This window comes from Pan troglodytes, chromosome 2 (genome assembly GCF_028858775.2).
Source record: "Pan troglodytes isolate AG18354 chromosome 2, NHGRI_mPanTro3-v2.0_pri, whole genome shotgun sequence".
Lineage (NCBI taxonomy): Eukaryota > Metazoa > Chordata > Mammalia > Primates > Hominidae > Pan > Pan troglodytes.
In genome coordinates this window covers 152316410-152336160 of record NC_086015.1, presented here as the reverse complement: position 1 = coordinate 152336160, position 19751 = coordinate 152316410, and the positions used below count along the sequence as shown (strand labels likewise).

General features: G+C 41.0%; 1 protein-coding gene across 8 annotated transcripts in view; it reads right to left on the bottom strand.

The window, feature by feature from the left end:
* The window catches only part of HPS3 (HPS3 biogenesis of lysosomal organelles complex 2 subunit 1), a 43947-nt gene extending 27359 nt beyond the window's left edge, over nt 1-16588 (bottom strand). For 4 of the 8 annotated variants that reach the window (XR_010155834.1, XR_010155833.1, XR_001713714.3 and 1 more), the window contains exons 1-5: nt 16247-16571; nt 5396-5890; nt 4706-4877; nt 4515-4600; nt 371-563 (exon numbers count right to left, since the gene is read on the bottom strand). Coding sequence is in view for 4 of the 8 variants with exons in the window: in XM_009446664.5 (XP_009444939.1) it covers nt 371-563; nt 4515-4600; nt 4706-4877; nt 5396-5890; nt 16247-16463 (1163 nt within the window). In the remaining 4 variants the exon portion in view is untranslated. Of the gene's footprint in view, nt 1-370; nt 564-4514; nt 4601-4705; nt 4878-5395; nt 5891-15778; nt 15990-16246 lie in introns of all 8 variants that reach the window. The other 4 variants (XR_001713713.3, XM_001139589.7, XM_063807268.1 and 1 more) reach the window with 3 other exon arrangements.
* Between the last annotated feature and the right edge of the window lie 3163 nt (nt 16589-19751).

Genomic DNA, 19751 nt, shown 5'->3' with positions numbered 1-19751 from the left:
TAGAAAAATATGGTAGCAGTGAGAAAAAAAATTTAGGAAATCTAAAAAGAAACTTAAAGAGACGCTCTGACTGGCTGCATTGACTTTTCATTAAAACTCCCTATGAAAGTCTTCCTTTATGAAGAACCTTATACTTCCTTACAGGGACCCCTATCCAGTCTAGGGAAACAAACAAAGACAAAACCAGAGTCTAAATCTTTGACATTGAAAAGGCAGGTATGGGTCATCAAAAGACAGACTTACAATGACATGTAACTCATGCATTTATAGTACTCTATGCTAGTTCACACAATTCTCACAGATTTAGGCAGTACCTCAAAAATTTACAAACAAGTGACTCACAGGCCAGCAAGTGACCCTCTAACAGTACCTTGTAATGACGTGCAAAAATTGTGGCGTGAGTACTGCCTGCTGAGACTTTTCAGGATACTGGTAGACTGACATCAATTCAACAGATTTGACAACCATGTAGAGATAGCCCACATGAGGTAAGGAGAAAAAGCAAAAGAGACTCAGCAATTCTTTTTCCTGAGGCAAATTTTTTCCATCAGACGTAAGAGAACCTGCATGCAAAAATGAAAGAAATAAAACACCATGAAACCAGTAAATAAAGGGGGAAATAATCATATATTGACTTTGCTATGCAAACTGTATCAGCGGGTAACCAAAGAGTTGCAAAGGGGAAGTTGCTCTTTATAGAAGAATGTTGGTAAGAAATAAAAAAGGAGTAATATAATTAGAATATCGGCATTGTACAACTCCTACTAAATTAACAGATGTAAGTAATGATCATCAATGGCTGTTAACATCACAAAAAGAGTCCACTGGCAGAGCTCAACACTACTTGTGTTTCAAAATAATAAAAAGAATAATAAATAATCTGAGCAAGCCTGAGTATAGACCAGCAATGTTGATAGAAATATGTGAGCCACATCTGCAATTACTAGATTTCTAGTAATCACATTTTAAAAAGTAAAAAGAAACAAGTAAAATTATAATAATATTGTATTAACCCAACATATCAAAAATATGACCATTTCAAGAAGCAATAAACACAAAAATTAATATTATATACATTTTTGTACTTAGTCTTCAAAATCTAGTGTGTATTTTATACTTATGCCATATCTCAATTCAGACTAGTCATATTTCAAGTGCTTAATAGCAGCATGTGACTAATGGCTACCATACTAAACAGCATAGATTTCCATCTACCAACTCACATGGAAATACAGTGGACAGAGAAACATGTTAAATGACATGTAAGGATTCAATTAGCAAAATTCAGATTGTTGGAAATTTTACAGTAAAGAGTCTAATTTCTTGTTAAATAAGATGCAAAGAAAAGAGAGGAAGGAAAGCCTAGATATTAAAAGAGCCTTAAAAGACATAGCAATCAATTGCAATGTATGAACTTTATTTGGAATATGATTCAAACAAATGAATTACAGAAGTTTTTTAGTCAATTAGAGAAATGTGAACACTTACTGGATATCTGGTGGTATCAACAAAATTTTTTTTTATTTTTATTTTTTGAGATGGAGTCTCACTCTGTCACCCAGGCTGGAGTGCAGTGGCACGATCTCGGCTCACTGCAACCTCCACCTCCCGGTTTCAAACGATTCTCCTGCCTCGGCCTCCCAAGTAGCTGGGACTACAGGCACCCACCACCATGCCTGGCTAATTTTTTTTTTTCTAGTAGAGACGGGGTTTCACCATATTGGCCAGGCTGGTCTCGAACTCCCAACCTTGTGATCCACCTGCCTCAGCCTCCCAAAGTGCTGGGATTACAGGCGTGAACCACCGCACCCGGCAACAAATTTTTTATAATGTGAAATAGCATTTTGGGTTTAAGTAAAAGAATACTTTTAGAGACATATGTTGAAATATTTATGAATGCAATGGTATGAACTCCAGGATGTGCATCAAAATAACGTAGCATGGAGCAACACTGTTGAAGCTGTTTGATGGGTACGTGGGGGTTCACTGCACTATTTTCTATCTACATGTGGCTGTAATTTTTCATAACCAAAGTTGTTTAACAAGTACCCTGACTGACACCCTTGAAGGACACCAATTAATAGCAGAAGTCCAATTCTGTACTCTCCATATTTGGCTGAAAGTCAACTGTCCAGTATTTTTCTCCCTATTCTTTTTTAACATACATCTGTGCTCTGGCCAAAGAGAACTGCTCACGAATCTCCAAATACACATAATTTTACACCTCATATAATGTTGGTTCCCATTATGTAATATCTTACCAAAATCTCTATCATCCATTACGGCCCAGCTCAAATACATATGACCCATCCATTCGTCTATTCAGTCAGTATTCATCAGGTACCTACTAAGTGCTGCTGTTCCAGATTCTAGGGATACAACAGTGTTCAGAACAACGTAACTGCTTTCACAGAGCCTTCATTCTAGTGATGGGGATTGGGATGGAGAGTAAACAAGTAAACTCCAGTGTGAGTGGAGAAGGGATATTTTAAATTGAGAGGTCAGAGAAGTCCTCTGTGATGAAGTTACACTTCAGCTGCGAACTGAATGACTTAAATGCACCAGTCACACAAGGCTGAGAGGAGTACACTACGCACAAGAAGAGCAAATAATAGGTCTTAGATAAGCGTGCCTGTGGCGTCTCTAAGGAAGAGGGAAAGGCCGCTATGGATGAAGAATAGTAAGCAGGGTGAGAGTGGAACAAGATGGGCTTAGAGTTAAGGTCATATACGCCATGGAATGGATTTGGAGTTTTTATTCCAAGTGCTATGGGAAGCTCACTGGATCTTTAGCTGACCCTCTAATATGGCTATTGGCCCTGTCTGGTCTCCAGCCCTGTCTCACTGCCGCCCCCTTAGTTTTGCTTCTCTCAGTTTCTCAAATGTGATCCTCCCTCTGCGACAGAGCCTTTGCTGCTGCTTCTGCCTGGAAGGCTCTCTTCCCCTCCCCTGCACCAACCCAACCCTATTCCCAAGTGAGTCCAATTCGCCCTTCAGATCCTCTTTCTCAGGAAGCCTTCCCTGACCTCAAGATGAGGTCAGGGTCTTTTGTTATAGGCTCTCACAGGGAGGTTTACCACAGATCACTCATTTCAGGGTACAACTGTGAATCTGCCGTTATTCGAACGTCTCCCTTCCCCCACTAGACAATTAGCTCCGTAAGAGCAAGCACTTCACTCACTGTTAGTTCCCTAGTATTCAGCACAATGCTCAACATAGTAGGTACTCAATAAATAGTTACTAAAAGAAAGAAAAAAAAAATGAAGGTTAGAAACACATTTAATCGGAATAATATTTGTATCTTTCTCTAGATAACATCTAAAGATGTTAATCAGGCCAGAACTGAGTGCAGGGCCTATTAGTGATTCTCAATCATGGTGCCCATAAGACTCTTGGGGAGCTTTTAAAAAATACTAATGCCCAGGCCCTGTAACTGATATCTTGCATGTAGAGCCTGAGTATCAATATCTTAAAAAGCATTCAGGTAAGCCCATTGTGTGGCAGGGTTGAAAACCACTGCTCTAAATTATTTTCCATTCAGTCCACATTTTTACACCTAATTCACAAGCCAATCATAAGAAGCTTGGCCAAATACCTAGCTAGAACCCAGACATACCTTGGCTCTGACAGGTCTCCAATTTCCTTTTTGGGCCTAGAGGCCATTTCAAAAAGGGAAATGAGTTCAGTCTGTCATGCCTTCTCCATGGCTTCTCCTAGCAGGTATGACTTCCCTTTCTAGTACTCACAGGTATTTGCTAAGGATTTTGGGCCGGGTGTGGTGGCTCACACCTGTAATCCCAGCACTTTGGGAGGCCGAGGTGGGCGGATCAATGAGGTCGGGAGTTCGAGACCAGCCTGACCAACATGGAGAAACCCCATCTCCACTAAAAATACAAAATTAGCTGGGCGTGGTGGGGCATGCCTGTAATTCCAGCTACTCGGGAGGCTGAGGCAGGAGAATCACTTGAACCCAGGAGGTGGAGGTTGCAGTGAGCCAAGATCATACCATTGCACTCCAGCCTGGACAACAAGAGCAAAACTCTGTCTCAAGAAAAAAAATAAAAAATAATAATAAAATAAAGGTCGGGTGCGGTGGCTCATGCCTGTAATCCTAGCACTTTGGGACTCCAACACAGGCAGATCACAAAGTCAGGAGATCGAGATCATCCTGCCCAACATGGTGAAACCCCGTCTCTGCTAAAAATACAAAAAAATTTAGCCGGGCTTGGTGGCAGGCGCCTGTAGTCCCAGCTACTCGGGAGGCTGAGGCAGGAGAATCACTTGAACCCAGGAAGTAGAAGTTGCAGTGAGCCGAGATCGCACCACTGCACTCCAGACTGGCAATAAAGCAAGACTCAGTCTCAAAAAAAAAAAAACTTTGTTAAAGGGCCACAAGAAGACTCCAGTGGAAGAACCAAACCACCAAACCTATTACCCACATGGGTCTTCACTTCCAGCCCAGACAGAGCATTTTCACCTTGCTGCACTGTCACACTTCTGCACTGTCATGCTTACCGGTCTGGTAAATGGGTAGCAGCTGGAGGGAATGTAGCTTGATGTCATCAGACAAGACATAGGACGAAATATCAGGAGCAAAACGTCTGTGGGTTTAAAAAGACAGAGAAAGGGAAAAATATAACTTCCATGTACTTTAAGCAGGCATATATACATAAAATGCCGGTAAAAAAAAAAAAGCACTATAATACCTATAGAGCAGGTGCTGAAAGTGGGAATATTTTCTTTTTTCATCAGCTAATCCCGTAGACTCCAGTGTAACAGATAATCCAGACTGTTCACTTTTTTCACCAAGAAGTTCCAGGGGCTTCTGGCAGATGACAAAATCATCTGACTCAAGCTGTGAAATTTCATTACTGATGCCTTAAAAAAATAAAATGTAACAGTCCTACTTGAAAGAAAATTAGATTTTACAACATCCTCTCACCAATTAGACATATAGTAATTTTATTTATTTATAATATGCACACATTTACAAGGCACTGTGGTTGTGAAAAGACTTAGCACTTGCTCATTTAATCTCCACAACTGATAAAGTACAACAGGGTAGGTATTATCATCCCCATTTTACACATGAGGATATTGAAACTCAGAGATGGTATTATTAACCCAAGGTCATTCAACTAGTAACTATGAGGACTAGGACTAGAAGCCTCTCATCTAGCAGTGGTTGTTCCATTACTTCTACTGATAAATATATTCACATGCTACAGAGTAAGCTATGGACAGCCAGATCATAAAACCAAATCCCATGAAATAGGAATAACTAAATCTATAAATAACATGGCCGGGCACCATATATACCACAGACCTTCAGACTGCCAAAGGTGAAGGTTTTCTATATTCCTAAAACAAGAAAGCAAGTCAAATTCATTATTTACCTTCTTCTGTCCGTCTTATTCGATTGTTGGTCTTATGTGAATGGTGGTGAACTCTCTCTCCATTTTTAGGGCCTGACTCCAGTTTTACGATTAAGACTTCTAAGTCTGACATGACAGCAACATATCCAACACAAAAAGAAATCTCAACAGGAGTGATATTATCTATGTGTATAATTAAAGAACGTTCAAAGTCCAATAGTGAGAATTCCTCATTAATGATCTGGTACTTCAAACTAAATAAGACTAATTTATTTGTGCAGCCAACGAGAAGGTCTCCTTTCACAGGGCAACAGGAAATGCACAAGGGGGCCTCCGAAAGCGGCATTTCAATAATGTACATCTGGTCTCTGAAGGCTTTGCTGAATGGTCCCTCCACATTATGCCCAATCATTCGGATACACACACGAGAGTTTTCAGTCCTTTTATTTCTCCAGTTCACATAAGCACGTAGAAATGTAGCTTTGTTTTTCTCTTCAATTGCTACCAAATAATCTCCTGAGAAGGAATGAAGATTATACTGAGAATTTGTAATTAGAAATACAACCACCTCCCTTGCTGACATGAGTACTATTAATGAATTCTAACACAAATGGTCGAATTAAAGACTGAATAGAATAAAACCCTAAGTAACAAAATCTTAGGTGTATTTTTGACTGACATTAGGCTTTGAGGTTCTGAAATGCAATCTCTCCCATCTGAGTGTCTTAAGACAACCTATTAATTGCCCATGTAACATACAGAAAGTTCATATAAGGAATAAAATGTAAAATTAAGTGATTACTGTAGCTCTAAATCTGCAGTTCTAACAAAGCTCTACTGACACAGAATTCACTATTAGGGTGACACCAAAATTAGGTATACATTAAGGAATTCTCAGATTAGCAGAACTTACACTTCAAACCCTCTCCTTCCCACAAGTCACAAGTCTGAGAAACAGGATAAAGTCGGAAATAGCAAAGAAAATACAGATCCAAGTTAATTTTCTCTAAATTGTTGATTGTATAAGTTTTAACTTATAAACATATATTGGTTGTGGGAAGTCAAAATGGTAACATGGTAAAGAGATGCAAAATGAAAAGCATAATGATCTCCCCCTTGAGGACCCAATGTTAACACACAGCCTGGTATGTGCCTTTCAACACCTTTCTCTCATACAAACAGAGATCACAGAGCGGTATTCTGTCTTTTTTAAAAACAAACAAAAACTAGGCCGGGCGCAGTGGCTCACGCCTGTAATCCCAGCACTTTGGGAGGCCGAGGCGGGCGGATCACGAGGTCAGGAGATCGAGACCATCCTGGCTAACACGGTGAAACCCCGTCTCTACTAAAAAAAAAATACAAAAAATTAGCCGGGCGTGGTAGCGGGCGCCTGTAGTCCCAGCTACTCGGGAGGCTGAGGCAGGAGAATGGCGTGAACCCGGGAGGCGGAGCTTGCAGTGAGCCGAGATCGCGCCACTGCACTCCAGCCTGGGCAACAGAGCGAGACTCCGTCTCAAAACAAACAAACAAACAAACAAAAACTAAAATGTAATCATATTAAATATATTTAACAATCTGCAACTTTTAAAAATTATTAATAAATCTCTCCCTCCAGGCTGATACATGGATATCTAACATCCTTTTCAATATGTTCAACATCCCATATGTACATACATACGCATAATTTATTCAATAATTCCCTGATAAGCATTCAAATATATTTCCAGGGTTTTTTGCCACTATGTTTCATAGTAATACATAGGCTTATATCTATATCTTTATTTACTGGGGGATTTATTTTAACGGTACAGATTCCCAAAAGTGAGATATGTTGGGCCAAAGGGCATGGGCATTTTAAATTTCAATATTGCCCAATTACTATCAATTAGATAATAGAAATTCATGTTACCAGCAGCAGTGCTTAAACACACCTGTTTCCCCACATCCTCACTAGCACTGACTCTACACAATGAGAGAAACATGGACTCTCATGGCTATTAAAATTTACATTTCCTAGACCTTTTTATAAAGCTGGCCATCTTTTCCTATGTTTATCAGCCATGTATAGTTTCTCTTCTGTATGATGTCCAATTTTTATTAAGTTGTTCATTTGTTTTTCTTATCATGACACTGCAGCTCTCTACTTAAAAGGGATATAAACCTTTTGTCGTCTATAAATAGTAAATGGTTTTAGAGTCTATTTTCTGATTTTGACTTTGCTGATGGCATCTTTTACCATACCCTTTTTATTTAGAGTATACTATATGTATCTTTTCCTCCTTGCCTTCTGAGTTCCCATCCATGTCCTCCAAATTACATAAATATGCTCCTATATTTTCTTCTATTTTAGTGGAGGTTTAGAAAATATACATTTTTAATCTTTAGAATTTTGCGGGTAAAGAAGGAGATAAGTCAGAGGATCTAATGTCACTTCTTCCAAATGTAGACTCTATTATATTAACACTATTAAGCAAATTGGCCCTTTTCCGATGAATTGAAATTGAAATGCTGCCATTACATTGACTTCCCATGTACTTATGAGGCAAGCAAGCAGGTGCTGCCCCTTTCTGCAGACATTCACTGGGCTGACCAGGCTCCCTCCTCCAAAATGATCCTGACTTCTACAGGTAGCAAGCTTTGTCCTGATGATGGTTCTTTTTATGCCACAGAGATGGAGCCTGAACCTGTTCTTTCCCTGGAGATCGTAGAATGCCTAAAGAGATCCTGCAGGTGCCCTAAGTTTGTTCACTTTTCCAGGGAAGCAGTTTGGACAGAGTTGGGATGAAGTTGAGGCCTCCATCTTCCTAAAATTCCCCCAGTAAATAAATAAATTTTTTTTATTGTAGTACAATACACACAACATAAAATGTACATTTTCACCATTTTTAAGTCTACAGATCAGTGGCACTGGTATCTTCTCATTGCTATGCAACCATCACTACCAACCATCTCTATAACTAACTTTTTCATCTACCAAAAAACTCTGCACTGATTAAACAATAATTCCCTATTCCTCCCTCTCCCCAGGGTGAGACCACCATTATACTATCTCTATGAATTTGACTACTCTAGGTACCTCATGTAAGTTGAACCATATAGTATTTTTCCTTTTGTATCAGGCTTGTATCACTTAGCATAACTTCTCCAAGATTTATCCAGGTTGTGGCATGCATCAGAATTTCATTAAGGCCAAATAATACTCTATTGTATGTTCATACAATATATTTTATTTACTTATTTACTTGTCAATGGATCCTTGGACTGTTTCTACCTTTTGGCTCTTGTGAATAATTTTGCTACAAACATTGGTGTGCATGTATTCAAGTCCCTGCTTTCAATTATTTTGGGTATACACCCAGAAGTGGAATTGTTGGATCATATGGTAATTCTATGTTTAATGTTTTGAGAAACTGCCATATTGTTTTCCACATAGGCTGTGTTATTTTACATTCCTACCAGCAACGTTTAAGGGTTCCAATTTCTCCACATTCTCCCCAACATGTTAATTTCTGTATTTTTAATAACAGGCATACTAATGGGTGTGAGGTGCTATCTCACTGTGGTTTGGATTTGCATTTCCCTAATTATCAGTGACTTTGAGCATCTTTTCTTATGTTTTTTGCTGTTTATGTATTTTCTTCTTTGTAGAAATGTCTATTCAAGTCCTTAGCCCATTTTTTAATCAAGTTTTTTTGGTTGTTGTTGAGTTGTAAGGGTTCTTTATTGTATATATTCTAGATATTAATCCCTTATGAGATATATGATTTGGAAATATTTTCTCCCATTCCATGTTGTCTTTTCAATCTGTTGATGAGTCTTTTGATATACAACAGTCATTAATTTTGATAAAATCCAGTTTATCTATTTTTCTTCTGTTGCCTATACTTTTGGTATCATAATGTAGTAAGTAAATTTTAAAACTAAGAATATTTAATTACAATAAAACCTTTTTATTCATATACCTATAAATACATGCCCATTTCATCTATAAAATTCATATATTAACTAATGTTTATAGTATGCAAATTGTAGATAGTGTCCATGTTATATTGTGTGCTTTCAGATTAATGACCTGGTCTTTAAATGATGATCCAGCACTTGCTAAATGTGCCTGCCTGACAATCCTTATGATCAGAGCTTTAGAGTTCCTTCAATTAACTCTCACAACAGCCCTTCAAGATATAAATCTCCCTCCTCATTTTATACATCAGGAATCTGAAGCACAGACAAGCAAAGTAACTTGTCCAAGGCAACACAACGAACAAATTAGGAAACTGGGACTCAAACCTAGATCTGGTTAGCTCAAAAGTTTATGTTCTTTGCCCAATAATGCTGTTTCCCCAACTGATAGAAGGGAAATACAAGTCTACAGGAGTCTGTGGAGGCTATAACCCTTTACAAGAGAAGGGAACTAAATTTTTTAAGCTTTATGTGTGCAGTGCCTCATTTTACCTTTTTTAAATTTAAGTGTCTTGCTCTGTTGCCCAAGTTGTCTTGGCTCACTGCAATCTCCATCTCCCGGACTCAAGTGATCCTTCCACCTCAGCCTCTCAAGTAGCTGGAACTACAGGTGTGAGCCACCACACTTGGCTAATTTGTGTGTGTGTGTATATATATGCATATACATATATTATATATATAATGTGTGTGTGTATATATATACACACACACACACATATGTAGAAACAGGGTTTCACTATGTAGCCCAGGCTCAGCTTCTGTCTTTATTAAGTACATTGAAAAATCATTCTCATTTTTACTCTTGAGCTTAGAGTTACTGACTTTTAAAAATAAGTAAACTTTCCCTTTTATGTAGCAAGATCACAAACATGGCTAACAGTAATACCACATCAAAGGCTGTACTCCTATGACAAAATTGAATCACAAGGCAGAAATAATTTATAAGGCATCTAAATATGTTTTATGACTTCAGGAAAACTGAGAGAAAGTAGGGCTTGTGGGAGGGGTAGATGGGCTGGGGCTGGTTTAGTACACTTGTGCTAATGGCTAGGAAATTACAGCCTTGTGGTCTGCATCCTCCATGCCCCACCACCCCTAGACACCCCATAAACAAGTGTCTACCACCAAAGGTCCCCACACAGCACTCGACCCTGGCCACCAGGTCTTTCTCTTTCAGGAGTGGGGAGTTCTCAGGTCTCCCCTCTTCTTTGCTTTACACACTGTATTAGTCCATTTTCACAGTACTGCTACAAGCAAATACCTGAGACTGGGTAATAAAGAAAAAAGGTTTAATTGACTCACAGTTCCACATGGCTGGGGGGACCTCAGAAAACTTATAATCATGGTGGAAGGCACCTCTTCACAGGGCGGCAGGACAGAAAATAAGTGTGGGTAGGGGAAATGCCAGACACTTAAAAACCATCAGATCTCATGAGAATTCACTATCATGAGAAACAGCATGGGGGAAACTGTCCCCATGATCCAATTACCTCCACCTGGTCCCGCCCTTGACACGTGGGGGTTATGGGGACTACAATTCAAGATGAGATTTTAGGTGAGGACACAGCCAAACCCTATCACACACAAAGCCTAAATTTATTTTCCCTTACTGATGACGATGTCAGAGGTCCCCATCCTTCAAAATTTCTACCTACTTTCTCCCTAATACCCCCAAATTTTATTTTAAAAACTTTCAGCTAATTTGAGATTTTTTTTAACCTGAAAATGTTTTCTGCTTGAGTAGAGACCTGAAAAGCATTTTTAGTAAACATAGATGGCTGATGTAAGATTCTTTCCATTTTTGATGAGGAGACTTGCTACAGAGGAGGACACTGGGCATTGAGCCGGAATCCTCATGTCCCAGTTATTGTGAATGGAAGGAAGGGGCCAAAAGGGAAAAGCTGTGAAGTGGAAAACAAGTTATCTGGATACCATCATAGCCAGAGTCAGCTCTATTTATGTTCATCTATGGGTGGATTAATAGGAGCTGTACCCAGGGGTTGAAGTTCAAGCTGTGGACTGAAACTTACCCTTGAGCTACATGACCCGTGATGCTAATTCCATCCCACATGACTCTTGAACCTGCTTTAAGGCAGCCAACTGGATTATAAAAACATCTTTATTGTTCAAGGCCTCATTAATAAGGTTACAATGCTACTCATGGCCTCCTGCAGCCAGTACTGCTCTAGATCAGTGGTTCTCAATCCTGATTAAATATCTGACTCACCCCAATGCTGTCCTCACTCCAGGGAAACTACTACTGTATCTCTGAGGGTTTGGCCCAGGCATAGAGATTTTTAAAAACTCCCCAAGTGATTCGTATGCATAGGTAGTGGCCATCCAAGGATCCCACAGGTAAGAAAGCTAGAAGTTTACATAATGACTGCCACTCCAAATTCTAAAATAAACATCCACTTGGAAGAATGAAGTAAATCATGTAAACATATTATCTGTCTGTGTGTATGCCTGTCTGTCCCTGTCTTTCTTTCTCTCTCTCACACACACACACACATATAAAAGTTGAAAGAGGTGAGTTTGTTACTCAGTAGAACTCTTGAAAGTGAGAACTCTTATGCCTTAAAAGGAGTGACGTAGAGAAAACTACCAATATTGTAACAGGTATGACCATTAAAGACAGATTTTATAAGAAATACCAAAATTGGAATATTCCTGCTGAAAGGGAACTTAAAGAGTTAATGAGAGGTTTTTCAAACAGGTCCGTGGCCCAGTGCAGGCCCCTGCTAATGTTGTCATTAGGCAAAAACAAAAACAAAAAACCAATGACAGCAGAGTAAGTTGTTCACAAAGCTAAAGATATCCAATGTTTGATGCTAAGTGTTTTTTCTTTTATAAATAATGACAGTAAATAGTAAGGCTTTTCATTTTTTTTTAAAAAAACACAGGCATATCCCAGAGATATTGGAGGTTTGCTTCCAGACCACCGCAATAAAGCAAATAATGCAATAAAAAGAGTCACATAAATTTTTTGGTTTCCCAGTGCATAAAAAAGTTATGTTTGTACTAGATTATAGTCTATTAGGTGTGAAATTGCATTATACCTAAAAACAAACAAAAAAACAAAGCAATGTACATACCTTAACTAAAAATATTTTATTGCTAAAAAAAATGCTAACGATCATCCAAGCCTTTAACGAGACATATCTTTTCACTGGTGAAGGGTCTTGCCCCGATGCTGATGGCTGCTGACTGATCACGGTGGTGGTCACTGGAGGCTGGGGTGGCTGTGGCAAATCCTTAAAATAAGACAACAATGGGCCAGGCGCAGTGGCTCACACCTGTAATGCCAGCACTTTGCGAGGCCAAGGCAGGTGGATCACCTGAGGTCGGGAGTTTGAGACCAGCCTGACCAACCATGGAGAAACCCCATCTCTACTAAAAATACAAAATTCGCCACAAGTGGTAGCGCATGCCTGTAATCCCAGCTACTTGGGAGGCTGAGGCTGGGAATTGCTTAAACCTGGGAGGTGGAGGTTGTGGTGAGCCGAGTTCATGCCACTGCACTCCAGCCTGGCCAACAAGAGTGAAGCTCTGTCTCAAAAAATAAAATAAAATAAAATAAAAAATAAAACAACTAAGTTTGCTCCATCAATTGACTCTTCCTTTCACAAAAGATTTCTCTGGAGCATGCAATGCTATTTGATAGCATTTTACCCACAGCAGAACTTCAAAATTGGAGTTAATCTTTTCAAACCTTGTCATTGCTTTATCAACTAAGTTTATGAATTATTCTAAATCTTCGTTGTCTTTTGAACAATGTTCCCAGCATCTTCAATAGAAACAGATTCCATCTCAAGAAACCACTTTCTTTGTTCATCCATGAGGAGCAACTCCTCATCCATTCAAGTTTGATCATAAGATTGCAGGAATTCCAACACATCTTCAGGCTCCACTTCTAATTCTAGCTTTCTTGCTATTTCTACTACATCTACTGTTATTTCATCCACCTAAGTCTTGAACCCCTCAAAGTCATCCATGAGGGTTGGAATCAACTACTTCCAAACTCCTGTTAATGTTGGTATCTGATATCCTTCCATGAATCCTGAATGTTTTTAATGGCATCTAGAAAGGGTGAATTCTTTCCAGATGATTTTCAATTTATTTTGCCCAGATCCATCAGAAGAATCACTATCTGTGGCAGTTATAGCCTTACCAAATGTATTTCTTTAATAATGAGACTTGAAAGTCAAAATTACTACTTGATCCATGGGCTGCAGAATGGATGCTGTGTTAGCAGGCATAAAAACAACATCAATCTCCTTCTACATCTCCATCAGAGGTCTTGAGGACTAGGTGCATTGTCAATGTGCAGTAATCTTTTGAAAAGAATATTGTTTTCTGAGCAGTAGATCAAAACAGTGGGCTTAAAATATTCAGTAAACAATGTTGTAACAGCTGTGCTGTCACCCAGGCTTTTTTCATTCTAAAGCACAGGCAGAGTAGATTTAGCATAATTTTTAAAAGGGCCCTGTGATTTTCAGAATGGTAAATGAGAACTGGCCTCAATTTAGTCACCAGCTGCATCACCCCCTAACAAGAGTCAGCCTGTTCTTTGAAGCCAGGCATTATCTTCTCCTCTCTAGCCAAGAAAGTCCTAGATGGCATCTTCTTCCAATTTAAGACTGTTTTGTCTACACTGAAAAAATCTGTTGTTTAGCACAGCTGCCTCCATAAACTCATCTTAGCTATATCTTCTGGACTTCTGGATAACTTGCTGCAGATTCTACATCATCACTTGCTGCTTCACCTCACACTTTTATATTATGGAGACAGCTTCTTCCCTTAAACCTCATGAGCTGAACTCTGCTAGCTTTAAACTTTTCTTCTGCTGCTTCCTCACCTCTCTCAGCATTCACAGAGTTGAACAGAGGGCCTTGCTCTGTATTAAGCCCGGGCTTAAGGGAGTATTTTGGCTGGCTTGATCTTCTACCTAGAGCAAAGTTTTTTTCCTATCAGCAATAAGGCTTTCTAATCATTTGTGTTCACTGGAGTAACACTTAATTTCAAGAACTTTTCCTTTGCAGTCACAACTTGGCTAAGTGTTTGGTCCAAGAGGCCTACCGTGCAGCCTATCTCAGCTTCTGACACGCCTGCCTTCCTCACTAAGCTTAATCATTTCTAGCTTTTGATTTAAAGTGAGAGACATTCAAGTGTCACTTGAACATTTAGAAGACATTGTAGGGTTATTAATTGGCCTGATTTCAATATTATTGTGTCTCAGGGCCTAGGGCAGCCTGAGGAGGCAGAGACGATCAGAGCAGTAATCAGAACACACACGACACATATCAATTAAGTTCACCATCTCACATGGGCACAGTTCATGGCACCCCAAAACTACTACAATAGTAACATCAAAGATTGCTGATCACCATAACAAATAATTATGATAAAGTTTGAAATATTGCCAAGAACTATCAAAATGTGACTCAAGAGACATGTAGTGAGCACATGCAGTGTGAAAAATGGAACCGGTAGATTTGCTCCACACAGAGTTGCCACAAACTTTCAATTGGGGAAAAAAAACCACGCAGTATCGGCAAAGTACAACAAAGTGAAATGCAAAAAAAACAAGGTATGCCTGTATATGTCTTTACTTGACAAAATAAGCAGTCAGATACTATGTATGGTAACCCCACAGTTTTTAATTGAGCCACGAAACCCCAGGGTCTGGATATCACTGATCTATTTATTCAACTTTTTTTTTTTTTTTTTAACATAAACTCAGACCCCAAGGTTTCTATAAACTCACACCGAACCAGCTGCGGGGTAGGGATTATAGACAGATCTCCAATCTTCCAGGTTCAAGTTCTCCACTTCATTAATACCATAGCCACCAGCTTTTGCACCGTAAATACTGAACTTTACACCCATCTTGTAAAGTATGAATCGAAGGTAAGTGTATTAAAGGAATTATATGGTAAATTCTTCTGTAATCTAAAAGGGATCTAGTTTTAAATGTTGGATTTTTCTAAAATAGGATTCACCCACACAGTATTTCCTTGGTATTGCTTCACATTTCTGGTGTGAAAGAGTAACGGCTGCTCTTACAACTGTTTGTTTTTGTTTGTTTTGGGACGGAGTCTCACTCTGTCGCCTAAACTGGAGTGCAATGGGGCAATCTCCGCCTCCCCAGTTCAAGCGATTCTCCTGCCTCAGCCTCCCAAGTAGCTGAGACTACAGGCGCCCACCACCACGTCCGGCTAATTTTTGTATTTTCAGTACAGACGGGGTTTCAATAAAATGACCGGACTGGTCTCGAACTCCTAACCTCGTGATCCGCCTGCCTCAGTCTCCCAAAGTGTTGGGATTACAGGCGTGAGCCACTGCGCCCGGCCACAGATGTTTAAGAGAAGGGAGGGGGGCAGTCTGAGTTCTACTTACACACATTTAAAAATCAACACATAATGTGAACTTTCAAAAACCGACCGGAAGTGGATGGAGGTACAGATGTGAAAGAACTGCCAAGAGCTGGAATAATTGTTAAAGCTGGGAGTACTTGGAGGTTCCAGGATACAGTACTAGTCTCCTTATTCCTACTTGTTTTTTTGGTAAGTCTTTGAAATCTGAGGCACTAAAGAGTTTTTTGTTGTTGTTTGCTTAAGTATCCGAGATGAGTGGAATCCAGCCAGAGGCCTTTCTGCAGAAAACCAAGACGAAGAGATGTCAGCGTCTCCGCCCCGACAGAAGCAAGCTCATACCTATGCTTGCCGCGACAACCGCATAGCTCAATGCGACTTCAAGCAATCAGCGGCCAGACCCAGGGAGACCATCCGGCAAATTCCGGGAAGCAAGAAGTCCCATCCCTAGCTAGAGCTACAGCCCAGACGTTCGGTCTGCTAGCTAGGAGGCCTCAAGCTGGACCCCAGGCGGCCCCTGGCTCTCCAGATTACTCACCAGCCTCGCTGTAGGCCAGGCGCAACACCCGGCCCAGCGTGGAGAAGGCGCACCGCGGCTGGCACAGCTCCTGGCCGGCCACCGCGAACGCCTCCACCTTGCAGCCCGCCGCCACGAAAAGCGCGTCACGCCCCCCGCCACAGAACCGGTCCGGCTCCAGCTTGCAGGGCACCACCTGCTGCGACCCGAACGGGTGCAGGTTGTACAGCTGCACCATCCCGACGTCCGGCTGCGGGATGGCACAGCCTGCCCGCCCTGCAGGGCGCCCGGAGACCCCTCGCTGACCGCGAATGTAGGACTACTTCCGCGAGCGAGCCAGTGACGCCGGGTCACGTGAACGCCAGCCGGCCCCGCCCGCGGCTCCGCTACTTAAAGAGGCCGCCGCGGGGGGTGGCAGGCGTCGGGAAAGCGGTCACGCCAGCCTGGTCAGCCCGCGCTCTCGCGCTGCAGTGCTTTCGGTCTCTGCGCCTCCCACTCCGCCGCGCGAGCTTGCCACTGCTCTACGCTCAGTGGCCGGTGGGTGCGGGGACCGCTGGGTCCCTGCCTTTCGTCTTTTACTGCTTCGGACCAGGCGGTATGTTTTGGCTTTTGAGTACGTTCTGACAATTCATCATCTATCTTGTAACATTTTGTAGTTACTTTGAGGAGCGTTATTCATGTCTCTTCAGTAGTCCCTGAGCTTCTGGAGGATGGGGTTGCAAAAACTGAAATGGGGTGCAATTCGGGGCTAAACACTCTGAAGAGTTGCTTTAAAATAATGGAAATTCTAGAATAGTTCAGCTGGAAAGAGCAAAGCCTTGAACGTGCTTGGCAAAAAGATATTTGTTGAATGAAAGAATCCATGGACTTCATCTTGTAGGCATTTGACAGAAGACTAGTTTGAACCCCAGAGGATAGAAGAACTAGGAGGGAAATCCCCTGGCTTTCAGTCCAGTGCTCCTAAAACTATGCAGTAAATTATCTATTCCTGACATCTCAACGTGGAGTTCACGATCGCAACACTTTCCCTTTTCTAAAAAAATCAGATTTAGATAAAACAAGTAGTATAACTTTGTCCAGTTCACCTAGAAAATATATGTGTTAGCATGGATTGAGGGATGCTGTTTTATTTAGGCACACAGGGACATAAATGAAAGTGCAACATTTTCTTCAGTCAGTTTCCAGTTCAGAATTTGTAAATTAGATGCAATTGGATTGAAGTTAAACTTGCCTCCCTTTCCTAGGCCCTTCAGATGAATAAAGTACCTCTAAGTAATGGGAAACAACAGGTTCGTCAAACTCAGTGAGTCAGAAGTAAACATGGAGGTAGCTCAGGTCAGGAACTAGGGCTGCAAAAAATCACAGAAGACTCCTATGGAAAACAACCAGACTAATAGTCCACAAGTTATTTGTTGTAGATACAAAACTTAAGAGCAAATATCAAAATCAATAGTAAAAAAGATTCCTTTCCACAAGTATCTGCCATATTATTCTTTTTGGCTTAATTTTCTTCTTCAAGACTTAATTATCCTAATTCAATTTTCTCCTAATGAAGACTGATATTAACTTTAGTGTAATTTCACCTGCATAAAAAGAATGTCTGTTTTGGAGAAAGAAGTGAGATTTGCTCAAAACCTGGAACCCCATTCCTTCCTAGAGATAGTGTCTTCTTCCTTGCTGTAGTCACTGCACCTGACTCATCTAAGATTCTTTGGGAAGAGACATGCTACCCAAGGGAAGGTGGGGCATGTGTCTGGTTTCCACGTTTGTCAGGAGCTGTGAGCAGGAGCTGCCCACTTGTATTCCTGTTACGAATGCAGGGGCAGCAATGGCACACCATCAATTCCTTGCGGGAGGTTGCATTTGTTTGCAAGGGCTGCCATAACAAAATACCACAGACTGGGTGGCTTACACAATAGATATTTCATTTTCACAGGTCTGGAGGCTAGAAGTCCAAGATAAGATGTCAGCAGGTATGGTTTCTCCTGAAGCCCCTTCTCCTTGGCTTGAAGATGACTACCTTTTTATTATGTGTTCCTATGGTCTTTCCTCTGTGTGCCTGCATCCCTGGTGTCCCTCCCTCGTCTTATAAAGATACCAGCCATATTAGATTAGGACCCACCCTTATGATCTTATTTAACCTTAATTATTTCTTAAAGGCCCTATCTCTATATACAGTCACATTCTGAGGTATTGGAGGTTACAGATTCAACATATGAATTTCGGGGGAAGACACAATTTAGCCCATAGCACACGCACTTAGGGTAGCACTCTGTTGAAAAGGGTTGTCTTGAGAACTTTCTTCCTTCCTTCCCTCCTTTCTCTCTCTTTCTTTCTTTTCTTTCTTATTTAAAGAGATGGGGTTTCGCTCTGTCACCCAGGCTGGAGTGCAGCGGTGTGATCATGGCTCACTGTACCCTTGACCACCTGAGCCCGAGCAATCCTCCCATCCCAGCCTCCAGATTAGCAGGAACTATAGGCACATACCACCATGCCTGGCTAATTTTTAAAATTTTTTGTAGAGATAGGGTCTCACTATATTGCCCAGGCTGATCTTGAACTCCTGGACTCAAGCGATACTCTCACCTCAGCCTCCCAAAGTGCTAGGATTACAGGCATGAGCCACTGCACCTGGCCCTAGAACTTCTTTAAGCTGTATTTGCTGGGGAGATTGAGGGTACTATGTGGGTAAAAAGCTCCCCCAAGTTTCTTCTAGGTGACAACACCACTGGGGATGGCTACAAAAATGGTTCTGCAACAACATGGACAAAGAGCTCTACTCAACCAGCCTAGAAAAGAAGGATTCTGGATCTCTGGAGCACTGATTCCCTATCCCATCTGTGAGGTACCTCGGGATATCTGCATTGGTCTTAGAGAATGTGTTGAGAAAGTCACTCACAAAATACCATTTACTTCTCATTTTTTATTTCTATATTTCCTCAAAGTTCTTTCTGGAAAAGTCACAAAAATCAAACAAGGAAAGTGTATAGGAATTCCCAAAAGGTAGCTGACCACTATTTGCATAGGTGGCTCCATTATTTTTGCATCTTAAAAAAGGGGCCTCTGAAAGATTTTTTAAAAATTAGGTTGCTGTTGTAAGCATGCTTCCGAAGAATAGAACGTGACTCTCTCAGAGCAATGGATGAATTGGTTTCTGCATCTCTAAACAACACCATCACTACTGTCAGAGAAGCCCAAGGCACTTGGGGAAATCAAGCGCCAGCATTGAGGTGTCCAGCCCTCAGCCTTCAGATAGAGCTGTTGGTGGGGTGTAAGGAGGTGGAAACGACAGCTCCAAATGGCCCTCCTTCTCTCTTCCCTAGCCTCCTCTTCTCTCCCCTCTCTTCCCTAGTTTTCTTTGCCAAAGTGGCACAGGCAGGCCACTTCTGTAGTTTTCCTGGCTTGCTGCATTTAGAGGGTATCCTTGCCTTTAAGATCTCCCACATTGCCAAAACTAATGCTCTCATCTTGACCCGTCAGCAGCATTGTATCACTCTTCTTAAATCATTCTCTTCACTGGGCTTCT